This window comes from Bubalus bubalis, chromosome 8 (genome assembly GCF_019923935.1).
Source record: "Bubalus bubalis isolate 160015118507 breed Murrah chromosome 8, NDDB_SH_1, whole genome shotgun sequence".
Taxonomy (NCBI): Eukaryota; Metazoa; Chordata; class Mammalia; order Artiodactyla; family Bovidae; genus Bubalus; species Bubalus bubalis.
This window is the reverse complement of record NC_059164.1, coordinates 116,683,363-116,698,481: the sequence shown is the minus strand read 5'-3', so window position 1 is coordinate 116,698,481 and position 15,119 is coordinate 116,683,363. Positions and strand designations below refer to the sequence as shown.

The window sequence follows — 15,119 nt, the reverse complement described above, 5'->3', positions numbered from 1 at the left end:
TTCCCCACCATCCCGGCAAAGAAAGCTCAAGGTGGGGGTGACCACACAGTCTCGCCCGAAGAGGGGTTCGTTTTGTAAATGTACTTTTTACTACCTATGAATAAACCAGGAGGTCTACCTCATTCATAGCTAAAATAAAAATGGATCTCTACAGTCTGACCAAGTTCAGCCACTGAGCTGCAGCATTAACTTGTATTCTAACAAGATTAAAATATATTTGTCCTGGGGATTAGCATACTTAAGTCCCCTTTCCCCTTTGGAGCGGTGGCAGGGCACTTTGATCTGCCTTGCGTGGCGAGAGCGCGGCTTGGGCCCAGCTATCCGACTGCCAAGTGTGAAATCGGCCTGATGTCATCCTCAGTCTTCATCTTTTACATCTTCCACCAGTTTAATTATATTTCCGCCACAAAGCTCCGGCGCCTCATTGCATATTCAAGTTTGACTAGGAAGCATTTAAAAAAAAAAAAAAAAAAAGGTGCAAATGAAACGCCCCTGTAGGGGGAAGGGAGGGAGCCGCACCTCATGGTGCGGAGGCAGTCACCCGGCCAGGCCCTGGGCTTGCCCCGGCACCCTCACCTGCGTGGAAATGTGCATCCACCCAGCCAGCTCTGAGCTGGGCTGGGCGCCCTCGTGGGGTTCCAGGCACAAAAGCCATTGTTACACCCACGCGTGGTGTCCGGGGCTCCTGGCTTGTGACTCTGTGGGTCTGTATTACATTCATTCTCCCCAGCTGGTTCTGTTCCCCTGGGGCTCGAAATCCACCTGGGGCGCTCCCTTTGCTGTGTAAAAGCCGCCTTCTTCTCAGCGAGCTGACATGTCACCCAGGAATCACCTACTTTGAGGCCCTGTGCAACCACCAAAAAAAAAAAAAAATTCGAGGGCACTCTCAGTGCCCCAAAGGGCTGTGTCTGGCTGACCTCTGACCACCTCGAAGGAATCAGAATTGAACTCTGCATGCAGATGCTGAGTTCTGGCCCTCCAGCCCTTGGCAAATTCCCCGGAACTGCGGGGAAGGCCAGCCTGACCGCAGGACAGGCCTCAGGCCCCAGGGGGCACCTCCTAATACCTCCACTCCAGGGCCACCAGGGCCTCCCAGGAGGCTTGTGGGGGGGCGGGCCGGGGGAGGGGAGCCTGGCCAGGCCTTGGTCTTGGGGCACCCCTGCGGGCACTCGTGTTGGGAGAGGAAGTGAACCCCCAGCAGGCTTGGCTGGCTTTTGACCTTCACCCCAGGCTGCCAGGCTCTGTTGACACCCCGCTGGACAGTGTCTCGGGGACCCTGCACTCTCCGGGGTCGCCAGTCTTTGGGTGTTTCTTCCCCAAGCCAGCTGGACAGAATAGAAATGCAGATGGGCTTCCTGAGCCTTTGAGAGCAGATTGGCCCTGGGCCACCTCTCCTCCTTGGACAGCCCCCTTTGTCCGAGGTCTCCCAGGGCACCCCCCCCCCCCGCCCTGCCCCCGAGTGGGGGTGCACGCAGGTACAAACCATAGGTAGACAGAGTTGAAACTCAGTTTCTCCATGTGCAGAAAACCAAGAGGCAACCCTGATACTTTTTTTTAAAGGTCCAAATTTAGGACCATCTTTATTTTAAATCATCAGTCTTGTTGAAATGGGAGGTTAACAACATATCACTTCTTCAACTGAATGATATAATTATAAAATTATCTCCACATAATTAGCTCAGGATTATGTTTCATTCTGGTTAGCATGTAATCAAAGCCTGTTATGCTTTTAGCTATAGGAACAGCAATTAATTTCAAAGGGGGTACTTAGACCCTTCACTATTTAGACAAAACAGCTCATTGCACCAGGAGCAGGCGGCTGGCTCTGGGAGGAAGAGTGGTGGTCGGGGTGGCTGTGATGTGAGGGTGGGGTGGGGTGCAGGGGGGACTCCCAGGCCTTCTCCCAGTCCCTGCCGTCTCACTGGGCACCCACCTCCTAGGCACTGAGTCCACCCGTGTCTCCTGGTGACTGAGGCTCACTGCTCCGTGCGGTAATTATCGATTGGAATGGAGAAGGGAGTGGTGTGTGAAGTTGCTGAGCCTCCGTAGGAACCCAAGGCACAGCATCTTGCTCATTTTGTGGGGAAAGCCTGGGGGAAAGAGCCTGATACGAATGGGACTGCCTATGCTTTTGAGTCCTGTGATCACAAAGGGCACACCTGGCTGTGTTTGGAGGGAGAAGGGGCTCCTGATTCTAGAAAGTGCTGACGGGACTCCTGCGGCTCTCTGGTAGGAGTGCTCCCATCACTGTTCCGCTTTTCACAGCCACGTGAATATGTCATCATCTCCCCCTTCCCCTCAGCCGTTATGTAGAGGCCGCCTGGCATGGCAGAAGTGCCAGAGGCGTTACCAAAGTCAGGCCCGGGGAGCTGAGTACGAGTTTCCCCTAAAGGAGGAGAGTGTGACTGCCCACCTAGCAAGCGCTGTTCTGTGCCACAGGCTTCTGTTCTTTTCCTCATAAACACCCCCTTGCAGGGAGCCTGTTAGGTAGCAGTTCTTTCTGCCTGAGACATGAATGATTGGGCTTCAGGGCACAGGACTGCCTGTTCACAAAGCTCAGCCCTTTCCCTTTCCTTACCCCAAGTTTCTTTCAGTGAGAAGTGCTGTTGTATAAGTATTTGCATGAAAAAATATGGAACTTCATATGCTGAGCCTGCACACGTCGGGAAACTCAGCCCAATGCTTTCTTAGCAGGCTTCAGTCTTGTGCCAAACAAATTTGCTGTTGCTCAGTAGCTAAGTCGTGTCTGACTCTTTGCCACTCCGTGGACTGTAGCCCGCGAGGCTCCTCTGTCCCTGGGATTCTCCAGGCAAGAATACTGGAGTGGGCTGCCATTTCCTTCTCCAGGAGATCTTCCTGACCCAGGGATCAAACCTGTGTCTATTGTGACTTCTGCACTGGCAGGCAGATTCTTTACCACTGAGCCACCAGGGAAGCCCTAACAAACAGGTGTTTGGAAATCAACATGTCAGTCGTTCCTCCTAGAGACTGAAATCTGCCCAGTTTAACCCAGATGTTTTGGCACTGGGGGCGGGGCACAATCTGAGACTTAAAACTGACAGCCTCTGAGTTACTTATCCGGGTACCTTTCTCACAGTAGCAGAGGCATGGAACCGGCCTCCACAGGAGGAAATTCTGCAAAAGGCTGCTGACCCTGCCGTGTCCCCCCACTGCCTGAATCCAAAGAAACGCAGCTTTCCGGATTCACATTTTGTTGGGGGGAAGTGTGAATCAAAATCCTCCGGAGAAAGTTGTGGCCTAAAGGGGAAACTCGGACGGACCCACCCCGGCGGCTCCATGAGGCCGGAGAGCCGGGGCCGGAGTCCTGGAGAAGTTAGAGGCAGCCGCGAGGGGCGGCAGACCCCCGAACCGGGCAGCAACTCCTCGAGGCGCGCCTGGCAGCTGGAGCCTGTGATTACCCATCCAGAGAGGAGAGAAAAGCAGGGAGGGGGGAGAAAGGGCAGTTAGCGGAGAGGGTAGGGCCGGGGGAGGCGGAGGGCAAAGCCCGGCGCAGAGCCTGACAGTCCTCTCGCAGACAAAGGACTTGGCGGGAGGAGCGAACCCCGAACGCGCCGGCTGAAAGGCTCGGGCCGCGCGCTCGGACCGCGCGGCCAAGTTTCTCAGCGCGACAGATGGGGCCGCGCGCCCGCCCGGCCCAGCCCTCCAGACTGTCCGCGCCCGCGGTGACCCCCACCCGCCCTCGGCCCCACGGAGGACCCCCGGGCGGGGGCTGGGGCGGGCCATTCCCGGCCACGCTCCCCACTCGGGCCCCCTCTGCGGACGCGGTCCACTGAGGCCCCGTGCTCTTCTTCTCTCCCCGGGTGTCTCCGGGGAGACTGGGCTGGGGGTGGGGGCTCTCTGGGACGCCTTCCAGCCCGAGGAGGCGAAAAGGCGGCCGAGGAGGCAGGTCTCCACCACTCTTTGTTCTGGGCAAAGCTCTAGGCTCGGCCCTGGAAGGAGGGGTGGGGAGGGACCGCCAATGGGGCGAGGCTGGGGCTCTGGTCCTAGCGTTCCCTGGGATGCGGGGCGCCTAGGGGGTCTGGGGACTCCCTCCCTCCGCCCAGAGGCGCTGCCGGCGCCTGGCAAGGGCTGGGGCCCTGCTCGGCAGGGCAGCAAGCTGGGCCACACCTGTTCCAGAGACTCTTGGGGCTCCCCACTGCCCCTGGGCTGGCCTAAGATGACGAGGTAGTCAGTCACCCCGATGGCTAAGCAGGAGACTAACAACAACAATAACAACAATAATAATAACGCGGTCCTCGTCAGCCTCAGCAGCCAGGCCAGGCGTGCAGCAGACCACTCGATTAAATCTCATAATGAGGAGTCACTTTAATGACTATTATTACATTTCAGGCGATTTCAAGAATGGCTTTTTATTTGCTCTGGGCGGGGAGCATAAACAGAATGAACTATCCAAGATTAATAATGAAAGTATGAATGGTCTACTCGGGCTTGTGCAACCCGGCTCCCGTCGTGCGCCCTGGAGCTCAAGGCGCAGGCACCAAGCGCGCGCGGGTCTCCCCTGCAAAGAGCGGCCCACGGGGTCGCGGGACTCAGCGCAGCGCTAGGCCTGCCTTTGGCCGCCCTTCGCCCACCACCCAGCCCACCCCTCCCGCCTGCTCTTGAAGCCAGAGGCCTCGCCCTCGGCCCTGATAGGAGAGAGAAGCGAGCAGAAATGGGGTTCCCACCCCGAGGCCCGGCGCAGGGCTGCAGTGGGTGCCTGGAGGCGGCGCGGGGTGCCGGTTGGGGATCAGTCTCCCCGGAGGCCTTGGGCGCCAGTCGCTATTAATCTCCCTGGGCATGGCAGCCCGGCCTGGCGAGCGGCAGGTTTCGGCAGAGCCGGGCCCTTCCTGGGGGCTCTTGGGGAGCTTCCCAGGGCCGGCAGAGACCGGAGAGGTCGGATATTAAACCAGCGGGAGACAGAATGACTTTTAGCTGAGACGGAGCGAGCAAACACGGCCTCGCAGCCGGCCCCGCGCGGCCGGCAGGCGTATTTGCATATATAGTGTGTGATGTTTGCCGTATGCGTCACATGCCAGGGCACTCTTGTGCCAAGCGGTCCATAAACCCCAGCAATTTGCCCTTTTCAACCAAGGGAAAACAGGAACGATGAACCTTCTCGGAGATCAGACTGGTGGCGCACACTTTTGCCCCCTAAAGAAAGCCCTTGGCAGTCCACTTCCTGCGACCTTCGCTGGGCGGGTGTTGACCCTCAGATTCTGACTCCATCCTGAGGGTGGAGGCTCACTTTTTCGACCCCACTGGGCAGCTGGAGGAGGGGCTGTCTAAACACCAAGGAATCCCGCTGGGTGTCTGGTCCTGCACCTTTGGGGGAGCATGTTCCACTGGCCTGGGGGGCTGCGACCGTCCATGCTCAGCTCTCAGGCCTCAGCCTAGTCTCTGCGCAGCTAAGGAGGCCTGGGGACACAGCCAACCGGAGGGTGGGGGCTGTGCAGCTGCAAGCCGCAAGGACTTCCTTCCTAAAGGAACCCCGCCTGCTGCGGGGGTGACAGTCTGGTGGGGTCCAGGTGGGACGTCACCGGTACTGCAGTCTGGGTCCAGATCTGAGCTGGGCAGAGCTGTGGGGGCCCAGGTGGAGCTCAGTGGTGGCTGGACTTCACAAAGGGGCATCGCCTGCCCTGCAGCCTGACGCTGGTCTCCACTGTCTGTGCTCAGTCGCTCTGTTGTGTCCAACTCTCTGCGACCCCACGGACTGTAGCCCGCCAGGCTCCTCTGTCCATGGGATTCTCCAGGCAAGAATACTGGAGTGGGTAGCCATTCCCTTCTCCACGGGATCTTCCCCACCCAGGGATGGAACCTGTGTCTCTTGTCCTGCATTGGCAGGCAGATTCTTTACCACTGTGCAACCAGGGAAGCCCAGCTCCTAGTGAAAGTGGCTGGTGTGCACCGAAGTGGCTCTCCATGAGTTATGAGAGAATTCAAAAACATGTAATAAACATAGGAGCAAAACCAGAATCTCAGCGTTTGGAAGGTCTAAGAGTTCCTTCAGTCCAATTTCTTACTTGAAGGGGGGAAAAAGCAAAAGCAAAACCTTATGCCGCTGTAGGCCTAGTGTCTGCTTGCACACCTCTGAGGATGGGGAGCTCATCACCTTACAAAACCATACATCGCCCCTTAACAGCGCTATGATTTGCCAGTGGGATGAAAGACAAAAACTAAAAATGATTGCTGCATGTGGCTATGTGACCTTTTTATTAAAAGGAAGGAGAGGCCAATCAGGTAATAGAAGTTGGGCTAGTGTGGTTTTGTCTTTAGGAACCCCCAGCTCTGCGTAGGGGCAGAGTGGTGGCTCAGGAAGACATGGTCCCGCCCCGTTAATGCTCCTGGGACCAGGCAGTGGGACCAGGCTCTGGAGCCTCTGCAGCAAGACCCCAGAACGTGTCTTTGCAGAACCCGGGAGCAGCTCAGCTCCTGCCCCGAGGCCCAGCGTCCTTCCCCTTGAGAAGCCGGTGTGGAACGGAAATGCCTAAAAGGTCAGTCGCCTTGGGAACAGACGACCCTCTCTAGTCTCTGAGCTCCTTCTACTGGGAGAAGAAAACTGTAGCCAAGAGAGTTTGGAAATAGAACAGTGGGGTTCACAGGGCCATGTCGGCTGTCCTCTGAGGCCAGGTGAGTTGCAGTTCCCGAGGTCAAAACTCCCATCCACTTCCGGTCCTTTCCCTGCATCCGCCTTGGGATGCCGTCAGTCCGTGCTCTGGGTAAAAGACAACAACCCAACGTAAAGGAGAAGAGCCTCTTTGCCGCAGGTCAAGTGAGAGCTCCTCTCCCCAGGGGCTGAGCGCCTCTGTCCGGGAGCAGCCAGGGCCGGAGACCTGTTGTGTTCTGCAGGATTTTAAATATCTATTCAAAGAAAAAGCACCGGACTTTGGAACACTTCCTTCTGGTAAAGAAATGTGTACTTAAATTCCTTTGGTTGTTCTGTACTCATACAGGAGACATCCAAAGTGTCTTCATTATTAAAAAAAAAAATTATGCCTCTGGCTACAAAGGTAGGCATGTGCACGCCTGCCGTGGAGGCAAAGATCTGAGCATCTGAGCACCACGGCAGGTCAGCTGGGCTCAGAAACACACTTAAAAAAAAAAGACCTACTCATTCCATCTTGGACAACTGATATTTTACAATAAAGTGGTTTTTTTTTTTATTTAATGTAACTTTCAAGAATTTCAACACACAAAAATGCGGGGGAAATGTTCACAATTTTGAGAACCACAGTCGTAAATAGAAACATTCATTTCTTATAAGATTATAAATATTTGCTACTGGGACTGTAAAATGCACATGTGTAATAAACTAAAAAATAAAAATAAAAAAATAAAAACCCCAAAACTTTGCTTCCTGCTAAAAAGGCATATCATTTCATTGAGTTTCCTAAGCAGCAGATGGTTATTCACAGAATTTTAAATTACAACTTTTGCTTTTATAGGTTTTTTTTTCTTAAAAAAAAAAAAAAGGTTTATGCTAGTATGTACAAAGTGAAATTATTATCGCAGTGAAATAAAGAGGTTTAAGGCAAAGAGAGAAGTTCACCCTCAGTCCTCAGGGCAGGGCCCGGGGGACCCCCCCCTAGGCTGTCCCGGCACAGACGGACATTTGGACACAATTCTTTTTCCATACAATAAACAGAAGACAGTGTGGAGCTACAGATAAAGATATAGATAATGTGTTCGTTTATATATATGTACTTGGTGGGGATATATTGAATATATTTCATTTACACTGTACCACACTTCAAAAAATAAAATGTATATTTAAAAAAAAAACAAGACAAAAAGAGATAAGAAATGATTATTTACACATTTTCTTCTTTCCTCTAGATCCTGGAGAATTCTGAGTTCCTTTAAAAGTCAAGGTAGCCACATGTTCTAGAACTGCGGACTCTTACACGTGGACTCTTACACGTCTGTTTGTGTGTATATGAGCACACACACAGATATATGTACACATGCACACATATTTACCTTGAAAGAATGCTCTCTATAGCAGAAGCGGCCACTTTAAAAACAGAAAAAAAGAAAAGAAAGTGAAGAAAAAGAAAAAGGAAAGAGGGGAACCGCCAGCTCCTTCTTCAGGACTCCGCAGCCCCCCGAGGCAAACCCAGCAGACCTTGGCTGCGTTTCTGGGCCCCCTGGGCATTGCCTGGGCAGCTGATGGAGCCGCAGGAGAGCTTCTGGGCCCAGGTCTGGAGGGACAGGACGGCCCCGAAGCCTGTGAGCCTCCAGCCACTGGCGCCCTGAGCCTCGGAGCGGTGCCAGAGGTGGGACACTCTGGCGCTGGAGGCGGGCAGCTGGACCGGGGACAACGACGCAGATGCAGACGGAAGGATGCAGGGAGGCACGGGTCAGGCCTCAGCGAGGAGGAGACAGGGAGAGAAGGCAGGAAAAGGGGAGGAGGGGAGCTGGCGCAGCCCGGCCCAGGCAGCCCCGGGGAGCAGGGCACCTGACCGAGGCCCAGCCGCCTGGGCATGTGGACCCTCCTGCCGGCCTCATCAAGCCCACACAAACAAAGTGGAAGAACTCAGGACCAAGTAGGAGCTATTTATTCGGTTCACAGTCGTGTGAAATGCAGCAATAAAAATCTTTGGACTTCAGCAAGTTGTTTTAATTTTTTCTTCTTTTGAAAAAAAAAAAAAAAAAAAAGTGTCCGATGTCCCATAATGGAACTTAGGGGATTAAAAAAGATGAAACCCTAAGTAGCCCCCTTTGCAAAAAACAAAAACAAAACCCAACATAAAGTTAGCATAATCTCATACACATAAAAAAACTCAAAAAATATTTTATAGTCAGATATTTTGGATTTTACACCTCCTGTAAATTATATATACATAGAATATTGCAGAACCATAGCTAATACACGATATCTTCACTATTAATGCTGGTATAATCTTTATACACTGGCCCTTGATTTCTGATTTTAAATTATTGCATCATTTAGCCAGGGCGGGCTGGGACGTGGCGCCCGCCCGCCCGCCCGCCCTACTCGCTGTCCGACTTGCCCTCCTTGGCTGTGGTGGAGTGGTTGTACAGGCCCTGCGCCATGAGGTGCACGGCCAGCGTGTTCTTGCTGCCCGTGGCCTTCTTGATCTTGGCGCGCTTGTTCTGGAACCAGATCTTGATCTGTGACTCGTTGAGGCTGAGCTCCTGCGCCAGGCTCTGGCGCCGCTGCTCCGTCAGGTACCTGTTGGTCTGGAACTCCGCTTTGAGGCGCTGCAGCTGCTCTGCCGTGAAGGCCGTGCGGGGCCGCTTGTCTTCTTTGTTGGGGTTCTTCTTCTTTGGTTTGCGAGATCTGGGACCTGGGGGGGGCACGGTGGACACACAGAGCGCGGGTTAGGAGGGCTCCGGCCGGCCTGCACGCTGCAGGTGGGGGGTTGCCACCCCGCACAGGAGGCTGCTCCAGCCAGTGGCGGCTGGAGGAAAGCAGGGCTGGGTTTGGGGTGGGCCAGGGCGGAGCTCTCATGGAGGGGGAGGGGAGGGGGGCCAGGAAGTCTGCAGGAGCGGTGGGCTTGGGGGTAAAGGGCAGGCTTAACGGAAAAGTCAGGACAGCAAAACCCCCAAAACTCTGTGGCCAGGCTTCTTCAAGTCTTCCCTGAGGTTCTGTCCACAAATGGGGACAGGATGGGGTGGTTGCAGGGAGAGAGATGAGGGGGACAGACTGGAGGAGGGGTTGGGGCAGAGTAGCGGGAAGAGCCCCGCGGGTGCAGGGGGGTCTCCCCACTGGCCCGGGGCCATGGGAGCGAGCCTCAGGTGGGTGCTGAGAACAGGAGGGGCCTGCCTCCCCCAGCCGGCCCTGTGGGCCCACGTCTATCCTTTCCTTTAAGGCGAAAGAGCAGGAGCTTCCCACCCTTCACCCCACCAGGTCTCCCCCCAGCCCCCTGTCCAGGAGAGGGGACACGCTGCTGCCAGCCCAGAAGCTGAGGAGGCCACGGGGGACCCTGCTGACCTTGGGCAGAAGGTTCACATTTCTCACCGACACACTCTTCCCGGGGCGGCCGCCCCACAGGACATGAGGTTGGTGCAGGACGGTGGCGCTGGGGATCCTAGGGCCCCGGCAACAGAAAGGGCCTGAGAAAGGCAACCAAGTGTTGCCTTTTTCTGGGTTTCCAAAGGTCAGATGGGGCAAGGGGGTCAGAGAGGGAAGAGGCCTTTGCAGGAGGGGGTGGTGGCTGCAGGTCTGGGGGTCTTAATCTGTGAAGTGTGTGAAGTCATGCTGGGGGCCGGCTCGCGCTTCTTCCGAGGAGCCCTGGCTGAGAGGCTGGAGAAGCCTAGAGCACCCAGGTCCCCACCCCTCGCCCTACCGGACTCTTCGGGATGAAGCCCGGGGGAGGGGGAGGTGGGGGTTGGGTAGGGGGCACTCTGACCAGGAGGGTGGATCATCACCCAGGCCTTCCCTAGCTAGGGATCTGGGGCGGTCCGCAGACCCAGGAGGCCTGGGGAACCCCCTCCTCAGCCCACCGAGCCTTGCGCTGTCTCCAGGAGCCACGATGGGAAAAGGAGGGCAGAGCCCGGTGGAGAGGGGGCACCGGACTGTTCGGCTCAAGCCCCGAGCCTTCAAGATTGGAAGCACACTCAGGCACACATCACCCGGGCGCATCGCGCCCCCCGCCCCCCACCGCGCCCACACTCGCTCACACGCCGAGGTGGCCGGCTCCTCGCCTGCTGCAGCCTGGCTTTTTCCCGGAGGGTGCGGATTCGGGGCGGCTGCCCGCGTCCCGGGGGCGCCGCGCGAGGCGGGCAGAGGGCGGCCCTGCGAGGCCTCTCCAGGCCCGGCGGAGGCCCCCACCGCGGCCTCGCGCGGCGCAGCCCGCCCGTTGTTCCCACCCCCAAACTCCCCCGTCCCGGGGCGCTTGCACACGCCAATCAGCCCACAAAAGGCCCGGGCCACTTTATGGAAAGGAAATCTCCCTAAAATCAGAGATTTTAGTTCCTTTTCCTTCTTGATTTTCGTTCAAAACGCAAACACTTAAAGAGTCTCGGAAAGACCAAACCTCCGCAAACAAAACAAAACAAAACAAAACTCTGCGTCGCTGCTTTCGTAAACGCCCGGAAACACACATCTTATCTTACGGGGCTTTTTTTTCTAAAGTCCAGGAAAACCAGCCACTGAGCCAGGCCCGACTGCCGGGCTTCCCCCGGCCTCTGGGGCCTGGCGCGGCCGCGACTCCCGCGCCGCACAAAGCCGGGCCTCGGCTCCTCGCCGGCCGTACTGTGAGCCTATATGTTAATTAAATATTAACAAAGGAGAGAGGCGAGAACAATGGAGCAAATTTCAGATCTAGCTGGAGAAATTGGGGTTTCATCAGAGATGCACACAGACCGTTTCTGCGGGCAGGCGACCAGGGGGTGACTTAGTTGCGCTGTGAACTGTGTAAACGACCCCCGCAAAACAGTTGAGGGTTCGGGGGAAAAGGGGGGTCCGGTCTGCGCGGCCGGCTCGGGGACAAACGGAGTCTGCGCTTAATGGCGGTTCGCAGCCGCAGACCCTCATTTACTGCGGCTCATGCTTCTATAGGGACGTGGACTCAGCTTTTAAAAATCCCGGGTCTATGAAAAAGACGCCCAGAAGCTCTGCACACCCTCACCAGCTCCCCGCGCACTTCCTCTGAAATCTGCTCCTTTCCTACCCAGGAAAGCTCGGTAAAGGTCCAGTCTATCTGGGAACAGCAGGCCTTCCTCCTCCAAGCTGTGTGCGCACCTCTTGGCAAATAAAACGAGGCACAGGGCGAAGGGCTCCTCTGTCTGCCTTCCTTCCCTCTGCGGATCCCTCCACCAGCCCCTGCTCAACCTCAGCTGAGTACGACCAGCCGAGCCTCGCTTTCTTCCCCGGACACCTCTGGGAAACTGGGGCGGCAGGATGAGTCTAGGTATCGGGGCGGGCTGGGCGTGGGTCCGGGTCTGGACCGAGTTGGAAGAACAAGCGAGGGTGTGCGCTTCCGGGCTTGTTTTCCAGCCATCCCCGTTCCCACCAAATAAACTCCGGCCAGGGCAGGGATACGCTAGGGGCTAGGAGAGGCCCCCAAAAGCAAGGGAGAACGGAGGTCCTGGTATTTCTCGCCGTTCTAGGAAATCTGTAGCCCCGAGTGAATCAACCCTGCCCCTCTCTCCGCCTGGCCGTGGCCCGGGTCAGCGTCGGCCGCACACAATGTCGCTGTGTGCGCGTCTTTGTGTTGGGGGCGAGGGATGCTCGTGTCTTCTTCCTCCCGGTAAGTTCCCGCCCCAGCATTGCCCCCGCAACCCCGCGGGCCTCCCCACGGCGGGCCGGGGCACGGGTCCCCAGGGCTCACCTGAAGAAGGTCGATCCGAGTAGCGCGTGCAGTATACCCAAGCCGGCCAGAGCATGGGCTGCGCGCCCAGGTTGGCGCTGGCCTGCGAACTGTCCGAGTCTGAGCTCACCGACAGGTCGCCTCCGCCCAAGCCGCGGGCCTTGAGCGCCCCGTCTAGGGGACCCCCGGGGTCTCCGCCTTTCTTGGCGCCGCTGTGCAGTGAGAGCGCCTTGGAGCCGCCTTCGCCGTCACCTGGAGAGTCGCTACCGCCACCGCCGGGCAGCGGCCCGCCCGCCCCAGGCGCCCCGGGCGCGTTCTGCCGGGGCTCCCGGCCCGACCCCAGGAGCTGCTCCGCGCCGCCCGCGCCGCCGCCTCCCTCCACGCCGCCTTCGCCGCCTGCCCCGGCGCCTCTGCCTCCTCCGGTTCCGGGACAGCACGTCCCCGCGTCCTTTCTACGGCCAAACTCGGGCCGCAGGATGTTGTCGATGAAGAAGTTGGTGATGCGGTGTGGGTGCTGGTGGTTGCCCGGCGCCTGCAGGACCGCAGGCAGCATCAGAGCCCGCCGGCGGCCAGTGTCCGGGTCGCCCGGGCTGCCGGCGCCGCCGCTGGGGCTGGATTCCGGCGGCCGCTGCCCCTCCGCCGCCGCCGCCTCGCTGGGCTTGGGGTCATTCTCCTCCATGCTGCTCGCAACAAATCCCGAGTCGGTTCTCCGGGGAGACCAGTCAGCCTTCCGTTCCTCCCCTCCGCACGCGGAGACTCCCGAGGCCGGCCGGTGTCCCTTCCCCGCCGACTCTCCCGAGGGCGAGCGCGGCGGCCGCAGCCAGGGCTGAGGTCCTACACGTCTCCAGCCGCGCTCAGAGCCGAAGCCACGTTCCGATCCACGAGTTGAGTTAGAAAATACCAAGAGTCGCCCCGCGCCCAGACGCCGGGAGATTCAAAACAGTGCGGTCCGAGTCTTCGCAGCGCACCCAGGAGCTAGACGGTCACAAAGGTCCGGCGCGGACCCGGGGCGCCTCGGTGCTCCGCGTGCCTTTCCACGGCCGGCTGCCTCCGGCTCCGGCGCCGCCGCCGCCCGGCCGCCCGGGGCTGGAGCTCCGCGCATGCAGGCAGCGCGCTCGCCTGCGCTCACGCCCGCCGGGGCCCGCTCGGGCCAACGCTGCCGCCGCCGCCGCCGCCCGGCCGCCCCCGCCCGCGCGCCCCAGCCGGCCCTCTAGGGTGCGGGGCGCGAGCGGTCAGCGCGCCCGCCGCCGCCAGCACGCACATGGAGGCCCACGGGCCCGCGATGCGCTTGGCCGGCCTCCGGGCTCCTGCGCGCGGCCACCGCCCCGCCGCGGGCCGGGGCGCCCCCGCCGAGCCCCGCCGAGCCCCGCGGCCCGAGTCGCATGGGTGAGCGGCGGGCCGGGCCGGGCCGGGCCGGACCGGGCTGGGCCGCCCGCGTTCCCTCGCCGTCCGCGCGCCCTCGCGCCTCGGCCTCCGCGCGGCCAGGAAATTTCCAGGCCACTCGGCGCAACCCGAGACACTCGGACTCTGGATTTTTGTTCTTATTTTTAACCGAGCCCCCTCGAGTGACGTCGCGGGCCGGTCTCCTGGACACGTGCCTCGGGCCAATGGTCGTAGCGCCGCGCGCCCACGTGACCAGCTCGGTGACAGCGGCCTCCCGCCGCCCCGCCCCCCCTTAAAGGGGCCGCGTCCCTGCGCTCCGGGTGCAGAGCCTGGACCCGCGAGACCGCCGCCGCGTCCTCTGCGCGCGCGCGCGCGCGCTCGCGTTTTCCCCACGGCTTCTCGGCAATCTGAGAAACGCCCGCGACAGCCCCGCCGGGTCGCCCACACGAGGACGGGGACAAGAGCTAGAAGGGTGCTTTTTTTTTTTTTTAACATTTCCATGTTGTTTACCGTGGGGGGGGGGGGGGAAATCCCACAATTCCTTGCACAAAATGCATAAATAACATTAAATGAGCTGCCGAAATACAAAGAGACCTCTGGTAGTCCGCCTTGCTGAAGTGGGGAATTGTCACTTACATTTGACTTTGGTAACCCGGGCAGCTTCCCGTCTTTAACGCAGAGCTGACGCGCAGGCCCCTTTCTGCAGACACACTGTAAGTGTGCGCGTGCGTGTGTGCGCGCGTGTGCAAGGAGCCGCGTGCATGCGGTCGGATCCCACCCCGGCCACGGATCCTCCTGAAACGTGCATGCAGACCCGGAAGAGCTCAGGAACGCGATGTGGAACTCCGTGTTGGGGAAAGAGAATAAAGGAGCACTGCGCATTATAACCGAATCTTCTTTCTGGAAGGAGAAGGGAAGGGGATGGTTCAGCCAAGCCTTCAAAACCACGTGGAACAAACTACTCCGCAGCGGCTGCCTCCTCCCAAGTCCCCCCTCTCATCTCCCACCCCCAGTTTTTACCCCACCAAAGGTCCGAGGGACTACAGGACAGTCACTTCTTTTTCTCGTCTTAAAATCTTTTAAATTAGTTTTTCTGGAGGGCCCATATGAAAGGGAAATTAGAAATCAAATGGTGGGGTGGGGCCCCAATTTGTTTCCCTTCTCCTCTCCCCTCCTTCCAAGATCCTTTCTAAGCTCCCTTTCCAGCTGCTGTCAGAAAGTCCAACTGGAATTTCTGTTTCCTCTTCTCCCACCTCCTGCTTGTGGCTCCTTCCTCTTCACTCCTCTGTCCTTGCCCCCAGCTGCAGACACCCCACCAAACACCCGTTGTGACCCGAGACACGCTTGTCCATCATTTACAAGGCACTTTCATGGAAATTTTTAAAGTTCGAGAAACATCCGAAAGGGCAACTCACAGGGTGCTGGAGCACTGGCACGACAAAAGTACATTGGAGGGGGTAT

General features: G+C 58.2%; 1 protein-coding gene across 1 annotated transcript; it reads right to left on the bottom strand.

Annotated features, from left to right (window-relative positions):
• Positions 1–7,130: 7,130 nt before the first annotated feature.
• On the bottom strand, positions 7,131–13,603 carry EN2 (engrailed homeobox 2). Its single transcript, XM_006077319.4, has 2 exons — positions 12,297–13,603; positions 7,131–9,308 (listed from the first exon to the last, which is right to left on the bottom strand). Exons 1-2 carry the CDS (start codon positions 12,952–12,954, stop codon positions 8,992–8,994), a joined length of 975 nt encoding a protein of 324 aa, XP_006077381.1. The 5' UTR covers positions 12,955–13,603; the 3' UTR covers positions 7,131–8,991.
• Between the last annotated feature and the right edge of the window lie 1,516 nt (positions 13,604–15,119).

Coding starts and splice junctions, on each gene's coding strand:
- EN2 (XM_006077319.4), bottom strand. CDS start 12,954: ATGGAGGAGAATGACCCCAAGCCCAGCGAGGCGGCGGCGGCGGAGGGG. Junction 9,309..12,296: donor CTCGGATCGACCTTCTTCAG/GTGAGCCCTGGG, acceptor TGCCCCCCCCAG/GTCCCAGATCTCGCAAACCA.